At 43.5% G+C, this 17,000-nt stretch overlaps 1 protein-coding gene across 1 annotated transcript in view; it reads left to right on the plus strand.

Moving 5' to 3' along the window:
• The window catches only part of CRB1 (crumbs cell polarity complex component 1), a 103,762-nt gene that overhangs the window by 67,244 nt on the left and 19,518 nt on the right, over nucleotides 1-17,000 (plus strand). The window contains exons 8-12 of the mRNA XM_060277451.1: nucleotides 6,055-6,608; nucleotides 9,668-9,833; nucleotides 11,232-12,138; nucleotides 13,482-13,610; nucleotides 16,196-16,322. Coding sequence (XP_060133434.1) covers nucleotides 6,055-6,608; nucleotides 9,668-9,833; nucleotides 11,232-12,138; nucleotides 13,482-13,610; nucleotides 16,196-16,322 — 1,883 coding nt within the window. The remainder of the gene's footprint in view (nucleotides 1-6,054; nucleotides 6,609-9,667; nucleotides 9,834-11,231; nucleotides 12,139-13,481; nucleotides 13,611-16,195; nucleotides 16,323-17,000) is intronic.

Below are 17,000 nucleotides of genomic sequence, written 5' to 3' on the forward strand. Positions count from 1 at the left end.
CATGTCCAGGTTTTGTTTTTACAAACATTATTAATTTATATTTTGACAAATTAATAATCATAAATAAATAAGAATAAAAACGTGCATCCCGTCACCGAGAGTGTTCCATTGTAACTATCCAACCTCCCAAAATTTCAACACCTCTTGCGGTGGTTTGACCCCTTTCCGTTTTAACAGTACAAATTCTACAAAAACCTTCCAAATGTCTTCGAAATCATTTCTCCTGCATATTCTCCATCTTGCTTTAATGTCACATGTTAATTTATCACAAATAGCTATACCCCACACCATTCTTCCATTTGATATTCTGCTTGCCCCTCCCACTTCCTAGCTATCATAATTTGTGCAGGTGTCAATAAATTTGTGAGCAAGTCCTCCATAGCCTGCGAACCTTCCACCTCATACCATGTCCAGGTTTTCAGAGTCTACAGTTCACTGTGGATGTGATGGGAATGTTCATGGGGGGCTCCTCTTCTGAGACTGAGGAAGGGCTATAACCTCAGGCTGGGAGAACCCAAGGGGAAGGTCTGAGATTCCTGCATTGCCAGGGGTTGGACTAGATGACTCATGTGGTCCTTTCCAGCTCAATTCTACCTATGATTCTATGTGCACCAAATGCACACATATTAGGGTTGCCCACCAATTATATTGAATAGCCATTGGATTAATGAATTGCTTTTGATAGAATTGAATTGATTAAATTGATTGATTGATTAATTAACTGATTAATTGATTAAATAAATGGATTGAATTGAATTGATTAAATTGGTTAATTGATTAAATATAACCACATCTGCGTATCACTAAAGCCCTAGTAGGTGACTTTTGAGTGTGTTGAAGGAAGCAAATGCAAATTGCAACTTAAGAAACAAAGACTGGAACCCTCAACACATTTACTTGGGAGTATGACCCCTTCATGGATCAATGCCTTGTTCAAGCCCCTTGAAGGGGCTTGAATAACTCAGAGAAGCTATGAGCTATGCCATGCAGGGCCACCTAAGATGGACAGGTCATAGTGGAGAGTTTTGACTAAACGTGATCCACCTGGAGAAGGAACTGGCAAGCCACTGCAGTATCCCTGCCAAGAAAACTCCATGGGAAGACTCCCTGGAAAAGACCTTGATGTTGGGAAAGATTGAGGGCACTAGGAGAAGGGGACGACAGAGGACGAGATGGTTGGACAGTGTTCTCGAAGCTATGAACATGAGTTTGACCAAACTGCGGGAGGCAGTGCAAGATAGGAGTGCCTGGCGTGCTCTGGTCCATGGGGTCACGAAGAGTCGGACACGACTAAACGACTAAACAACAACATGACCCACTGAATGCAATGGGATTTGCAATCATTCATAGAGTTGAACAGAAGTGAAAGGCCCACCAACCAACATAAAATAAATAAATAGAATCAAACATAGAAGGAATTATCCCCTTAAACTGCAACTTCACTGAATAAAATTGACCATCCCCAATCAGTCTATTAAAACTTTACAGCCAATCCTGTTCATGCTTATGCAGAAATGAGTCCCAATGGATTGAATGGAGCTTACTCCCAAGTCAGTTGCCTGGAGGTTTCTTCCAAAAAGTAGAGATCTTTCCCAGCTAGCATCTGCATAGGAATTGCTTTTGGATGTTTTTTAAATGTTTTATTGCTTGTGTGTTTCCCTCCCTAGGCTCCTTTGGAAGGAAGGGCAGGGCATAAATTTAATTAACAACAATTGTGCACTGGATTATAGCTTTACTAGGTTAAGCTATCAATTAAAGTTTAAATTCCTAATATACAAGGGCACACTCACTTTGGAATTTAAAGATAATGGAAGAGATCTTCAAAGTGCTGCTGTTGCTGCTGTGTGTGCTTTGTGGTACAGAAATTATTTGCATCTTTGTTAAAGAGAAGCTGACAAACAGTAAGCGCTGGGGGAAATTTCCATTGCGTACTGCACTCTCTCAGCAGTAGCAGGCAAGCAAGAAAGTTGATTTATTTCCATCCGCACCCAGACGTAATGGCTCAAGAGGTTAATATTGACCAAGGTTATGCTAAATGCCCATCAAACCACATACCAGATCCAATATTTCTTTTGAAGCAGAGTAATTGAAAACTGCAAGCTCGCCGTGCTACCTTTTAAAAGACTAACCTTGCTTCCTTTGCCTTCTTTGTAACGTTGCGCTTCTTCCTGCCACTCGCAGGCTTTGCTGCATCATAAGCATTCTCTCTTCAACAAGAAAAATGTCTTTCAAGTACTCCCTTAATAGAGAGAGATGGGTTTTTTTTATATAAAAAATAAACTAACCTTTCATGCTTGAAAAATGACCATTTCAACACCGAGGGGGAAGATTTATGAACATATGCCTTGTTTTTTAACAAGCACATACAGAAAGAAGTTTAAGATCACCTCATTCACAAAATTAAAACATTTCTCACACGTTATTTATGAAATTGTCTATTCAGAAATAAGCCAGGGATTTATTTCCCCATACTAAATAAACGGAGCCAGATATGAATCCTGTAAAACTTAGAAGGCAGGTTTCCACAATGATCACCCCTGTTTTCATGAGTCTTAGAATCATTTCATTAAAATAAAACACTGCAGGCAGTGTGTGTGTGTGTGTGTGTGTGTGTGTGAGAGAGAGAGAGAGAGAGAGAGAGAGAGAGAGAGAGAGAGAGAGAGAGAGAGAGAGAGAGAGAGAGATCTCAGCACCAAAGCAGCTTTCCCGCCCTATGAACGAAAAGTCTGATTATAAGTTTTTGAACAGCTGGGGTTTGTTTTGTTTAAGTCCAGTTAACGCTGTTGATGTTGTTTGGTCTGTGAAACCGCACATTAAAGGTTTTAGTTTAGGTTAGCCAATTCTGATTATTGATTTGGGGCCAATTCTTCTAGTAATATAGCACTTTGGAAGCCATGCTGGGTTAAGATATTCTGCTACCTGAAACAGAAATGATACGCCTCCTCAGCCCTCCCTTTGCCACGCAAGGGCCAACACTTTAACTTCAGAAAGCCTCCCTGGGCTGTTTAGACATCAGTCCTTGCCTTCATCTCCCTGCTTCCCGCTTAAATCCTGCTAAATTGGTGGAAGGACCATAGTTCAGTGCATTTTGTTTGCATACAGGTTCAATCCCCGGCATTTCCAGGTAGGGCTGTGTGAGACCTCTGTCTAAAACCCTGGAGAACTGATCCTGGTCTATGTAGACAATACTGAACTAGAGGAAACAATGATCTGACTAGGCATCAATAAGTTTTTTAATGTTCCTGTGCCGGAAGCAAGCTACTTCACCCTGCCATATGGTAAAGTCGACCTAGAGGGGAAGCCATTTCCACATGATAGTGTATCTCCAAATGATTTCCAGAATATTTTGGATCAGCTGCCCTGAACTGTTGCGGTGTTCAGGGAGCCACTTCACACTAATTAGTGTATTATTATTTTTTAGATTTATCATCATAAGATTTTGGGGCAGTTCACAGAATAAAATACAGGATTAAAAAAAATAAGTAAAGCAAAACAGCAAAACAATAACACCCCCCCCTTCCCACAGACACATTTTAAAGACTGTAGAATATGAATCAGCCAAGGGCCCGATTGAAGAGGAATGTTTCTGTCTGGCACCTAAAATATACTATATAATGAAGACTAGGCGAGCCTCCCTAGGTCACCACACTGTTTGAGTAAATGATGAGACTCCATCCCACTTTATTATTATTATTATTATTTATTTGATTTCTTTTCCCGAACTTTGCCATGTTATTGCCATGCCTCAATGAAGAGTGAAGATAGCTTGGGATTAATAATAATAACAACAATAATTTATTATTTATACCCCGCCCATCTGGCTGGGTTTCCCCAGCCACTCTGGGCGGCTTCCAACAGAAGAATAAAATAATCGATTAAAGATTAAAAGCCTCCCTAAACAGATGTCTTCTAAAAATCTGGTAGCTGTTTTTCTCTTTGACATCTGATGGGAGGGCGTTCCACAGGGCGGGCGCCACTACCGAGAAGGCCCTCTGCCTGGTTCCCTGCAACTTGGCTTTTCGCAACGAGGGAACCGCCAGAAGGCCCTCGGCACTGGACCTCAGTGTCCGGGCAGAACGATGGGGGTGGAGACGCTCCTTTAGGTAGAAGCCAACCAACATCATTTGTCCAATCCTAGGTGTGATCTTCTCTGAAAGCTAGTAAGCCAGATGGTCCTTTGGGGCACATGCTCGTGTTAGCAGTATAGTTGCTTCATCTGTTTTCTTACATGTGCTGATCACCCATCATGGAATCCAAGGTGGCATAAATCTGGTTTCTAGGTGGTCATCCATCTAGGCTCTGTCTAGACCAAGACCTGCTTAGCTTTAGCAAGCCTCATGTACCTTCAGACAATATCCTGGGGCCACAACCTGTGTGTACAAGGCCGAGGTTAACGATGGGCAAAAGATTCCTGCATTGCAGGGGGTTGTACTAGATTACCCTTGTGGTCCCTTCCAACTCTACAATTCTATGATTCGTAGGTACAAGAAGAAAAATAAGATTTAAGTTTGACCATTTTCTTTCACTTGAACGTTTTAAGATTTTTGATTATTGGGGTTTGTTGTTGTTTGAGAGATCGGCATTTGTGCCATACTAGATTTCAGATCAAGAAAACATCAGCCAAAAGGATGATCAGCCATCATACCTGGCCATCTAAATTCTCAGTGTAGTCTACTTTAATGTGGAGAATACGGCACATCAGTAGATTGGCTATGACCAGAAGGAAATCTGTACAACGGGAACTGCCAAGGCAAATCCCAATTTATTTTTTTAAAAGATTGTTACAGCATATTGGGTCTCACATCCCTCAGAGCTGATGGCAAAACACCCAAAATAGACACAGAGAGGCACATATCCAATTGCCAGCCTACACCCTGTTAGAAGCTTATCTAGAGCTGAACACAGCAGAAGGAGAAAGAGGAAGCAACATTGCTGCCTGATGTCCCAAGACGAAAAGAGTCTGCTGTATGGTTTGATCAACAAGCATGCCGCATATGCGACAGAGCTGGGATCCACTCAGACTAGAGGCCCTGCTCTGGTGTAAGCATCAGAGGAAATGTTTCCTTTCATAGGGCCCACTCTACATCATCCCCGGTTCAGTCAACACTGACCTCTCTTCTTGCATGGTAGGAGTCAGGCTGAGCTGAAAATAACATGGGAATGGGGAAATTAACCTGGATTGTTTCCTATATCAAATAGCTGTGGTTTCTACTGTACATTGTGGCAGATTTCCAGAACTAGCTCGCAGGGACTAAAGAAGTGTTCTTTCTTGTATGTGTTTGCATGGAACTCAAGCTTGCTATTCTCATACTTGTTCCTCAGAACTTTCATCAGACTCACAGGGAGACAGAAATGTCCAAAGTTGGCCCCTGTGATTGGCAGATAAGAGCCAAAATGTATGTTGAGGGGGGAGGCCAACAGTTCCCTTGCCCTCTAAAATTCAGGAGAAATTTTGAGTTCAGGAGGCAATCCTTCCCAATTCAGGTTTGTCTACCAATAGTCCCTGAGCGTGAGCAAAATTCACGTAGTCATCCAACAAAAAGCGAAACAATGTTGGGGCCATGGCATTCAAGGCCCTCAATATTTTATCTGTCTTTTCCTCACACATTAGAGATGGGCCATCAGGGGGAAACAGAACTTCTGAACAGAATGTTGGGCGATCCCTGGTGAGATTGGAAATGAGGAATGTAAGACGTGTGGGTCGCAACCCTTGCCTTCCCAAAAGGACTGAAACTGAAGCATCAGAACCAGCCATTGCTGGTCTCCTAGCTTTGAATGGGTGCCAGTTATATCATACCATCTCAGATAGAAGGTAGAATTATATATCTCAATCTTTAAACAGCTGCACTTGCTTTGCAGGATTCGTAATGCATCTTTCAAACGAATGGTACAAACCATAGTAGTTTGCAAACTGAAAGTCCCATCAGGTAGTTTAGTTTATAATGCCAGAGCATTCCCGATCTGTTTCATGATATGTCAATTTTTCCATCAGTACTCCTGTCTTAAAGATGTTTGTTTTTTTTCCTCTCTCTCTCTTCGCCATGTGAACTCAAGAGTACATTCCAGGAAGATTTGGGCATGAGGAATCCAAAGGGTTTGCTGCTTTTCCTTTAGAGGGCAGCGGCGACGAAAGTGTGACAATCTCAATGTTTGTCCGAACACGCAAGACTTCTGGCTTGTTGCTGTCTCTGAAAAAAGGCACAATCCTATTTCTTAAGGTCTGGTTGGAAGGTGGGAAACTCCTGGCGTCAGGCCTAAGCTCCGACAAACTCCTAGGAACGCAGCCTGTGAATGATGGAAATTTCTATTTGATATCCTTAAAAATCAAGCCAAACAAGACCGAGCTATTCCAGTCTTCGCAGAACCTGGGCTCCATTTCTACTCCTGTAATAAAAATCCAGAGCGGTGATATTATGTACATCGGAGGATTACCCGATGACCAAGAAACCCATGTAAATGGTGGATATTTCAAAGGCTGCATCCAAGATTTAAGACTGGGCAACCAACCACTGGAATTCTTCCCCGTCACGACTTCATCAGATTCTGTCATCAGAAAGAGCACGCTGATCAACATTGCCCCAGGCTGCATCGGAGACAACCTCTGTCAGGTAAGGATGCTGTTTCTCAAAGTGCCGTTTCCATGTTTGCAGCAAGGAATTCTCTTTTGAACTAGCAGTGCTCCGAAAACAGCATGTGACAGTTAGAATATCTGAACACGATATCCGAAACAGGCAGGTAAGATCAGGTTTTTGTCAAACAGACCCACACTTTGCGGGCGCCAAGACCGCAGAACATCTGGGAGGCTGGAAAGCCCAGCGCTTGAATGGCAAGGTAATGATAACCAGTTAGCAAGCCTGCTATTCATTAAGGGCAACTTGAACTCGCTGTAGTTTTTCCAAACCAAAATATTCTCATAATTACTGTAAAACCAGACTTTCGAAGCAGGCTAATCACATGGTATGTTACGGGCATTTGGGCCTGGCAATGAAGCCTGTAAAAATATTAAAGAAGAGAGGAATGTTGTATCACCACACAAATACAAAGGGGGTTGGGTCTACCAGAAATCACACGGTCCTCATTTAACATTGCATAAAAAGTAATGGATTTATAAACAAACGCCATTTCTGTTACATATGTGCAAATACAAGTGGACTGACGGAATGTGTTCTAATGTCAGTTGTATGTTCCTGTCCAGTATGTTTCATACGAAACAGCTTTTTTCCCCTTAATGTCTCAAGCATTTCGTGATTTTTTTTTTTAAATGCTTACAACCATGCTGAGCACTTTTTCCTGTGCTTAGCCTTCTTTCAACTTATTATCATTATTAATGTATTATTTGCCTTTCATGCAAGCACCTCAAGGCGATGTACAATAAAAACAGTTAAAGGCAGTTAAAAACACAAAAAAGCAAATAGGTTTAAGACAAAACAAAAAACTGGACACCCATGGCACAGGCCCATTCACCCAGCTGGGAAAGCTTGAAACAGAAAAGTTTTCAATTCCCCCCCCCCCCGAAAAGTGCAGATGATGGGCTCCTGTTATATCTTGACAGGCATGCTATTCCACAGAACGTACTATCATCCCTTCATAAAAGACTTCAAGAATGGCACTTTTTCCTAATTTACTTTCACGTCTCCTAGACATACGAAGCCTCACAGAGAGGCACCAACTGACTAGGCCCTTCTTCTCTGTTCTCTTCCATTTATAGCCCAATGCTGCTCTGAAAACTGAGAACCAGTTCACGCATGCACAGACATAATTTGATTTCTCACAATTTGATTATATGGCCCATGTTGACTTGTCCCAGAATCTACGTATGAATGGGTTCAGTTGAACAGCAAGGGATCCCCAGACCTCTTTGTGAAGATTGATCTGTGATAACTCATTCACACATGTAAATTGCCATTTGACGCTGCAGTAACCACACAATCAGCATGAACCAGGTCTTGGTGATAAAGTAGGCAATATCACATTATCCTGGCTTCAGTTCATAACTCCTAAGGAAAAGCGGGACATTCCGGGATCAATCAATCTGTAAATCTGGGATTGCCCCTGGAAAATAGGAACACTTGGAAGGTCTGCAATCTCTATTCCCAAACATACCTCTAACTTCTGTTTTACTGCTGGCTGTCCTAAGACAGAACCTAGAGAGCTCTTTTGTGGTTTCACCAAAAGGCCGACACAACCAGCCTGTGATTCTCCATTGTTTCAGACCAGGAATCTGTTCCAGGCTTGTCTGGAGTCACACAGCACTGAACCTGGGATCTTTGCACTGAAAACATGTGTGGCGGCCTTTTGCTAAAGGAAGGTCAGGCCTTGATATGCAGCAAACTTATGCATGCTCAACACTCCCTAGCCAGAAAGGCCTTCTTTGCATTGTGCATTATCTACAAAGCCTCTTTTAAAAAAAAGGAGGTTTCAGGGCACCACCCGATTTCAGCAAGAGTTGTTTGTAAAAAAATTCCCATTCTTATTCGACAACGGCTTTCCTTGACATGCCTCCTTTCCTCCCTTTGACCACTTTCGCCTTGAATAATCTCTTCTTCTTTTTTATCTTTTGATATCCTTTCTCCTAGGACTAAGTCAAATGGTCTGTTTAAGTGGTTTTCGGAACAAAAGAAATATATCTTATCTAAGCTTGTCTGATATAAGGTGATACAACTGTGATAATCTTATAGAATCATAGATTTGGGGGGAAATAAAAAACTCTATTCTGCCAGGCAGGAACATTTTCCTTATGGTATGTCGGAAATGTGCTTTTGCAATGCAGACTACTACAGAAAGCAGTTGGATTGCAACAGTACCTTAAAACAGTAAAGGAGCTCTATGACACCTGCAATTATCACAAAAAGAATTCTGTATGATGCCATCCCATGTTCCTGGTTCCTCACGATACTTAGTGAGTTCCCAGACAGCCTGAAAATGATTGGCCCCAATCCAGAAAAAAATCCCATTAAAATTGATGGGGAAAACCTGGTCATGAATAACTGGCTAGTCTCATAGCTTTAGGGTTGTGTCCCAGTTGTTCTAGTGAGAGTAGACCAGGGTTTCTCCAGACTGTTTCTGGATCAGGGTCTCCAGCTGTTGTTGTTTTTTTAGACTACAACTCCTATCATCCCTAGCTAGCAAGACTAGTAGTCAGGGATGATGGGAACTGTAGTCCAAAAACAGTTTGGGAAACCCTGGAGTAGACCCACTGAAATTAACAAAACTGAAATCCATTGATTTTCAGTGAATTTACTCTGAGTAGGACTAGCATTGGATACAACCGCTAGCGATGATTAATCGAGACCATTAATCCTATAGAATACAGACAGCTGCCTTATGCTAAGACCATTGATACATCTCTATCATCATCAGTTGGGGAATCTAGTTTTGACTGGAGCAACAGCTCTGGGGAGGGGATATTTAACCCCCCCCCCAATCTCTCCTGTTTTCCTAATCTAAAGCACCCACAATTGTATTTGGGCTCTTTTCTAGTAGGCATTTACAGCAGTAGAGCGTGTTTTCATGGCACTTTTTTAATGAGGAAAATGGGGAAACATGATAGAGCAGTGAAAGAGGTCAGAGGAAATAAGTCAGCTTCTTTCTTTCTCCCACAGCCACTTTCCTCGCTTGCCTTGCTAGAGATACTTGCTTACATCTGACTCCCCTCTCTCCTGTTTAGCCGAACCCCTGCCAAAACGGTGGCGTTTGCTATTCAATCTGGGATGACTTCACTTGCACCTGCCCACCAAATACAGCTGGGAAAGCCTGTGAGGAAGTAAAATGGTGTGAACTCAGTCCGTGCCCCCATGAAGCCCAATGCCAGCTGGTGCATCGAGGATTTGAATGCAAGTATTCCCCACTCCCCACCCCTGAAAAACCCTAACGCCTAACCCCCATCTCCTTAACTTTGAGGGACTAAGGCAACAAATTTTTTCACAAGTGTTTCAGGCTTTCCCAATCCTTGTGATGTATTTATTGGGGCATTTGTTGCTGAACATAGCACCACTCTGAAGTTGAGTGTTTCTTAGCAACTTCATTCACCTTATATTGCAGGAGAGAATTTGCTAAGCAGTAGCATTACCGGGTGCAAAAACAGCTAGACATTAGGGGGACTGAGGCATTGTGCAGCCCCTACACTAGAAAAACACTGTTAAGGTCCCTTATAAGAACACTGGATAAAAAGCCAGTCATTTATCCAGGCATCTCTGTTGCCTTTTCAGCACCCGCTAGAACCAGAGGTGGATTTAGGGCAGCGTGACTCATTCCACCACATAGGCGCTGAGCCTAGAGGGCGCTGCAGGGTGCTGTGGGACGTGGGTGGTACTGTGATCTAAACAACAGAGCCTCTTGGGCTTGCCAATCAGAAGGTCGGCAGTTCAAATCCCCGCAACGGGGTGAGCTCCCGTTGCTCTATTCCAGCTCCTGCCAACCTAGCAGTTCAAAAGTATGCCAGTGCAAGTAGATAAATAGGTATCACTGCGGCAGGAAGGTAAACGGTGTTTCCATGTGCTGTGGTTTCCGTCACGGTGTCCCGTTGCGCCAGACAGCAGCGGAGCTTCATGCTCTGCCACTGGGGGCGGAGAGCAGGCGCGCTGCCCCCAGGGACGTGGCGCACATTCTGGGGGCGGGACGCGTCGTGCGCAGGGGTGTGCATTTTGGGGGGCGGGGGCACGCTGTGTGCAGGAGTGGGGCATGCATTTTGGGACAAGGCGTGCATTTGGGGGGCAGGGCGGGGAGCCGCAATGGCGGCCCGCGCCCACCGCTCCTATCTTCCTACGCCCCTGGCGCCAGAAGCAATTTAGTCATGCTGGCCACATGACTTAGAAAGCTGTCTGTGGACAAACACTGACTTGCTCAGCCTGAAAGCGAGATGAGCGCCATGACCCCATAGTCGCCTTTGACTGGACTTAACCGTCCAGGGGTCCTTTCCTTTTTTTGCAGGGTGCTGAAACTATGACATAGTGAATTGAGCAAATCTCTCTCTCTCTCAAAATATATATCCCTCTATCACCATTTTATCTCAATCTTCCATCCATATACCGAGAGGGTGTGTGTGTGTGTGTGTGTGTGTGTGTGTGTGTGTGTGTGTGTGTTTGCATTTTTAATGACTATAAAAGCAATCAAGGGCACTAAGCTATCTTGCCAGTATATAAAGGCAAAAACCAAAAAGTTAAATACAATGTAATGTGCATGACTAAATACACCACTCTAGATGCTTAATGCCTTTTGCTATCTCTACACAGGTATTGCCAATGCAATTTTTAGTGGCAGGAGCAGTGCAATATTTTACAGAAGCAATGGGAAGATCAGCAGGGACCTTACCAACATCACCTTTGGCTTTCGGACTCGGGACTCTGACGTGATCCTGCTTTACGCAGAAAAGGAGCCAGAGTTTGTCACCGTCCGCATCCAGAATGCAAAATTGGTGTTCCAGCTGCAAAGTGGCAACAGCTTGTATACGCTGAGCCTGGCTAGCTCGCGGCCGGTGAATGATGGGATCCTGCACCAGGTGACCTTCTCAATGATGGAGCCCTTATCTCAGCCCTCAAGGTGGCTCATGGATATGAATGATAAGGAAGACATTGCAACGAGTATGGTTGCCACAGGAAACCTCAACTTCTTGAGAGAAGAGACAGATATCTACCTTGCTGACAAAGCTTTTGATAACCTGGACGGGCTCAGAGGATGCATGAGCACTGTGGAAATTGGTGGCATCCACCTCTCCTACTTTGAAACCATTGATGGCTATATGAAGAAACCACAGGAAGAGCAGTTCCTCAAGATATCTGCCAACCCTGTTATCACTGGCTGCCTTCCATTGGACGCTTGCAGCTCAAACCCTTGCATGCACAACGGGATATGTGAAGACTTCTACTCTTATTATAGTTGCACGTGCGCCGAGGGGTGGACTGGAACCCACTGCGAAACCAACATTGATGAGTGCGCATCAAATCCCTGTGTGCATGGAAACTGCAGCGACAGAGTCGCAATGTACAAGTGCATATGTGAGCTGGGGTACACGGGGTCGAGGTGCGAAGAAGACATTGACGACTGCCAGGGCCATCTATGTGCAAATGGGGCCACCTGTGTTGATGAGATTAACGGCTATTCCTGCCTATGTGCCGGGAATTTCACCGGACGGTTTTGCAGGTACTGTCATGAAGCCTGATGAAGAAATTCACCTGCTACAGTATCAGTTGCTTCCGATCTCTTAAATGAGGCAGTGATTAAAAGCTGAACACACCCCTGGGTTAGCAATTGCACTACTAAGAGTTGCATGGTGAGGAAATCAGGTAACGTCGTGGGCACCCTCACTCTTATAAATGTATAAGTGTACACAGGACTAGTTCTCTTCCAAAGCGTTTAAAGCAGGGCTTCCCAAACTTAGGTCTCCAGTTGTTTTTGGACTACAACTCCCATCATCCCTAGCTGGCAGGACCAGTGGTGAGGGATGATGGGAATTGTAGTCCAAAAAAATCAGCTGGAGACCTAAGTTTGGGAAACTGTCTAAACAGATGGAGATTTAGCACTGAATCAGAACTAATGGTAATCAGGTTTTCCGTGGATTGTTGTTTGTTCAAATTTAGTGCTAAATTTGTGGGTTTTCCAGGGGAAAGCGGCAAGGCGAAGGCAAAACCATGCGGACTCATGTTTAGAGAGAACTGCATAGCAAAATTTGGAGGTGTGAATTTCAAAGGAGAGCTGTGTTTCAGCTCACACATTGCTTTCGAACGTGAGAATTAGGTAAGTTGGCATTAAAACCGTACCCCCGTGTTTCTCAAACCTGGGTCCTCATCTGCTGTTTGAATACATCATCCCTGACCACTGGTCCTGCTAGCTAGGAATGACGATGGGAGTTGTTAGTTCAACAGCTGGGGACCCACGTTTGAGAAACACTGTCCTAACCCAACCTGATTTCTTCTCCATCCCTACTTACAAGCAAGCATGTATAGGATTGTGCTATCAGTCAGTCAGCAAAGCCAGTCTAGATACGTATACTGCCAACTTTTATCACCTTAAAAGTTCATTTAAACAGAGACGATTGATGAAAGACTCCAGTCTAATTCAAATGTTGTTTTCATGGTATAGGAGCTGAGCTACCTATTAAAGGCACACCCTCATGCCGCTTCAGGCATGATAGAGTTACCTCCAATGCCCTGGGGAGTGGGAAGCACCAATGGGAAAGGCCTGTGTCACCCGCAAGGTGGCTCCTGTTTAGACATGTGATGCCAGGACACCTGGCAGCAGGTGTGATACTACCAACATAATATTTGCCTCCTCTGTGTTAATATATTGCAGACAGGGTTTGTTACTAAAACAATTCCCATGTGAGACTAAAATAAACCCCAAGAGAATAAATAGACTGGAGGTGGAGGGGGCAGGCTTTTTATCATGTTTTTTTTTGTTTCTGTTTTTTAGTGGAAATCAGACTGGCTTTGAAAAATGATAGGGGAAAGTGATTTTGTAGGCTTACCACTGTTGTTTCGCTTTAGATATATACAGCTACCGTCTACAGTGTGCGGGAATGAGATCAAAAACATTACCTGTTACAACTACGGCAACTGTTCCGAGCTCCAAGGACTCTTGGAATGCATGTGCCTCCCAGGCTTTACAGGACGACGGTGAGATAATTTGACGTATCATAAATTTTTTTCATGCAATAATTGGACTCAATAGAAATAGGAGCAGGGCTTTTTTTTCAGCTGGAACTCACGGAACACAGTTCCAGAACACTGAAACGGTACCATCCCAGGAAAGAGTGTGCCACATGATTACTCTGCCTGTGCCGCTCAGCACTGACTCATGGGCAGAGACCCGTGAGCTTGGAGGCAATCCACATGTAGCACTCCTGCATAGGATGGCTTCCTTTCCTATTTACTTTTGCCCCATGCAATGATCCTTTCCAGTGAAGTTGACAGGAAGCCCTTTGTGCATAGGCGTCTTCACCAAAGCCCTGGGCTGGGCAGAGAGCACCACTCTGTAAAGTCTTGCAAATGCCCCCCTGCGATCTCGGTTACCGACAGCGAAAAGACGTGTTTGCTAAATTGACAAGACACTGGGTACTAAATGTAAAGAATAGAAAAGAAATCATTTGGTAAAGATTTCATTCTGTGTGGGAGATATTTTTTGCAACATTCCAATTCCCACCCAGTGTGTGGGAACATGCAGCATGTATGTAACTTGCCCTCAACACTTTTTTCTTCTTCAAAATAAGTAATTCCAGATCATCCATTTGCCTTTTCTGGATTGCTAAATTACACTAATCATACAATCCCTTTTCCGTCTTGGAAGATGTGTTTAGTAGTAACTGGGAGCTTTTGAACTTGCTTTCTTCTTTGCATTTTCCTCTCCTTCAGCCATTTTACATCAAAGGGCTTGCCCCCAAACCCCAGCACATTGTTGAAGGTCATAGAGCACAGTCTATGGTGCACGCTAATATCATGTAGGGAACTAGGACGACCTTTTCAGCCAGTGCTCTGCAATGAACTGACAGCATAACCTGGCAGAAAACCCATTTTTGTCCTGTGGCTTCATTGTGCAGGGAAAGATTGATAGTAAAATCCACAATTTTTTCACCCCTCCAAAAATGCAAAGCGTAGACCAACCCCTACGGCACATGCCGTGTCAAAGTGTTGCTTTTAAATATGGTGTAAGACAAAGTGCCACGTTGGCATATGATCTTCAACCTTTTCAAATACAGGACCCAACTAGATCAGCCAGCCAGCCACTTGGGACTTTCTAGTACCCTTACTTATTTGCTTTACACGTTTGCCTTCTCCCCTTTCTGTATCTTCTTCGCATCTCTCTCTTTAAAAAACAAAAAACATTCATTCTAAGATTCAAATGGGACCAGTATAGGTGATACAACTCCATGTCAGTCACAGCTCAGGGGTTGCCAGGCTCTCCCAAGAAGCTGTTGGCTGCATTAGACAGTTTATATCAAGTCTAATTTAGGCGGTGGGTGGGGTTTGGGGAAGGGGGGACCCCACTGGCAAGGCCTCTGCAACCCCTTTCAGTGAGCCATTGAAAGTGGTCTCACTCCTGTATACCTGAAGGAGTGTCTCCACCCCTATCGTTCAGCCCAGACACTGAGGTCCAGCTCCCGAGGGCCTTCTGGCAGTTTCCTCACTGCGAGAAGTGAAGTTACAGGCAGGGTCTTCTCCCTTTGGCCCACCCTACCATTAGATGTCAAGGAGATAAAGAACTACACAACTTTTATTTTTTATTTTTAAATAATTTTATTGGATTTTCAAAAACACAGACATTAAAGACAAAACAAAAACAAAACAAAAAATACAATATAACAGCAAACACACAACACAAACACTACTTTTTTCATCAATTTTCTGAGTCATTATCTTAGACTTCCCCTTCCTCCCCCCTTTCTGATTTCCAATTTACTCTCCTCTTTAGCAATTTACCTCTCTCCTAATTTCCTTGCTTTAAAATCCTACCCCTCCCAGACCTCCTCCTGCCACAAGGACACTCCAGAATAAGGTAGAACAACAACCAATCCTCTTTACAATTGGCCCCCCGCCCCCCATCCTGTCACCCCCCCCCCCGCCACTAGGAGGAACAGAATAGGGGGAGCACATAGAAGCGTAGGACTGCCCAACTATCCTAAAATATCAAAATTTACTATTGTAATTTACAACTTCTTTATCTATATCAATTTCACACAATTTATTTATTCTCCTTTCGCCTATAAACCCCTTCCAAATTTCTGCAAAGCAATTCAACATTTAATCCTAATATAATGCATTATATTTAATAATCATAATTCTCTTCCTTGCTGCAGATTTCACCAATTTTCAACATAAAATTCATATCATTACTTCTCATCCTTACTTAGTTATCCGTCCTCTAATAAACTTTTATTTATTTACCCCACACCCATTCTCCAATGTTTCACAACCCCCATCCCCCTGATTATCCCCCTGCCACCTCCCCAGCCACCCCTCTTCTTCCCATCTCCACGGAAAGTCACATCCACTTAAAAGAACTACACAACTTTTAGAAGACATCTGAAGGCAGCCCTGTATGGGGGCATTTTTAATGTTTTCATATGCGTTGGAGGGGCAACCCAGCCAGATGGGTGGAATATAAATAATGAAGTTAATTTATACCACCGTCCCACCTTTTCCATTCACATTAGTGAGTAGTTGGCCCATGTATTTACCTTTTTTTAAAAAAAAAAATCTTGCAGATGTGAAGTGGACATCAACGAGTGCACCTCTGACCCATGCCGCAACGGGGGCCTCTGCCAGAACCTGCTCAACAAATTCAACTGTGTCTGTGACTTGAACTATGCCGGCGATCGCTGCGAGATAGACGTAAGCGACCTCTCCTTCTTTGTCTCTCTCTTGTTGTGGCAGAACCTCTTTCAACTTCTCTCCTACCTCATTCTGCGCATGGATGACGACCCAGCAGTGGAGTGGGGGGAACAGGACGACTACTAGCAGTCAGATTGGGGCGTCATTTTTAAAGCCATCAGAGCACAAGGGAAGATTGGCCAAACAAGTTCAGCTAGGCTGGGAATCAGAACAGCGAGGGTAACCATAATCACACGCTGATTCTGTTACTCTAACATTTTGAGCATATTTAAATTGTGCATTGTTTGGTGCCCTGATTCCGATGGAGAGACTGCGAGATTCATGCTGCAGTTTAGCTTTTGATGTGAGATGAAAGCAAAACATCCCTAAAGCAAGTTTTTGATATTTCAAAAGGATATACGCATCATCTTTTTGCTCTGGATTTGCTTAGCAGTTTGGATTTGAAATACTTCCCATTTGTATAGCGCTTTCCCGCAAAATTGTGGCTGAAGTGGCTCACAACATAACAATTCGAAACATGTTAGGTATGGTTATAATCATAGTATCAGTAAATACAGAAAATGTTTAAAATATCAATCCATAAAATATTGTGTGGAAACAATGTAAATAAGCTAGGCTCATAATAGAGTCATAGAACATTAGGAGTTGAGAAGAACTTTGGAGGCCAGAGTTCTTCAA

Source organism: Zootoca vivipara, chromosome 7 (genome assembly GCF_963506605.1).
Source record: "Zootoca vivipara chromosome 7, rZooViv1.1, whole genome shotgun sequence".
NCBI classification, from domain to species: Eukaryota; Metazoa; Chordata; class Lepidosauria; order Squamata; family Lacertidae; genus Zootoca; species Zootoca vivipara.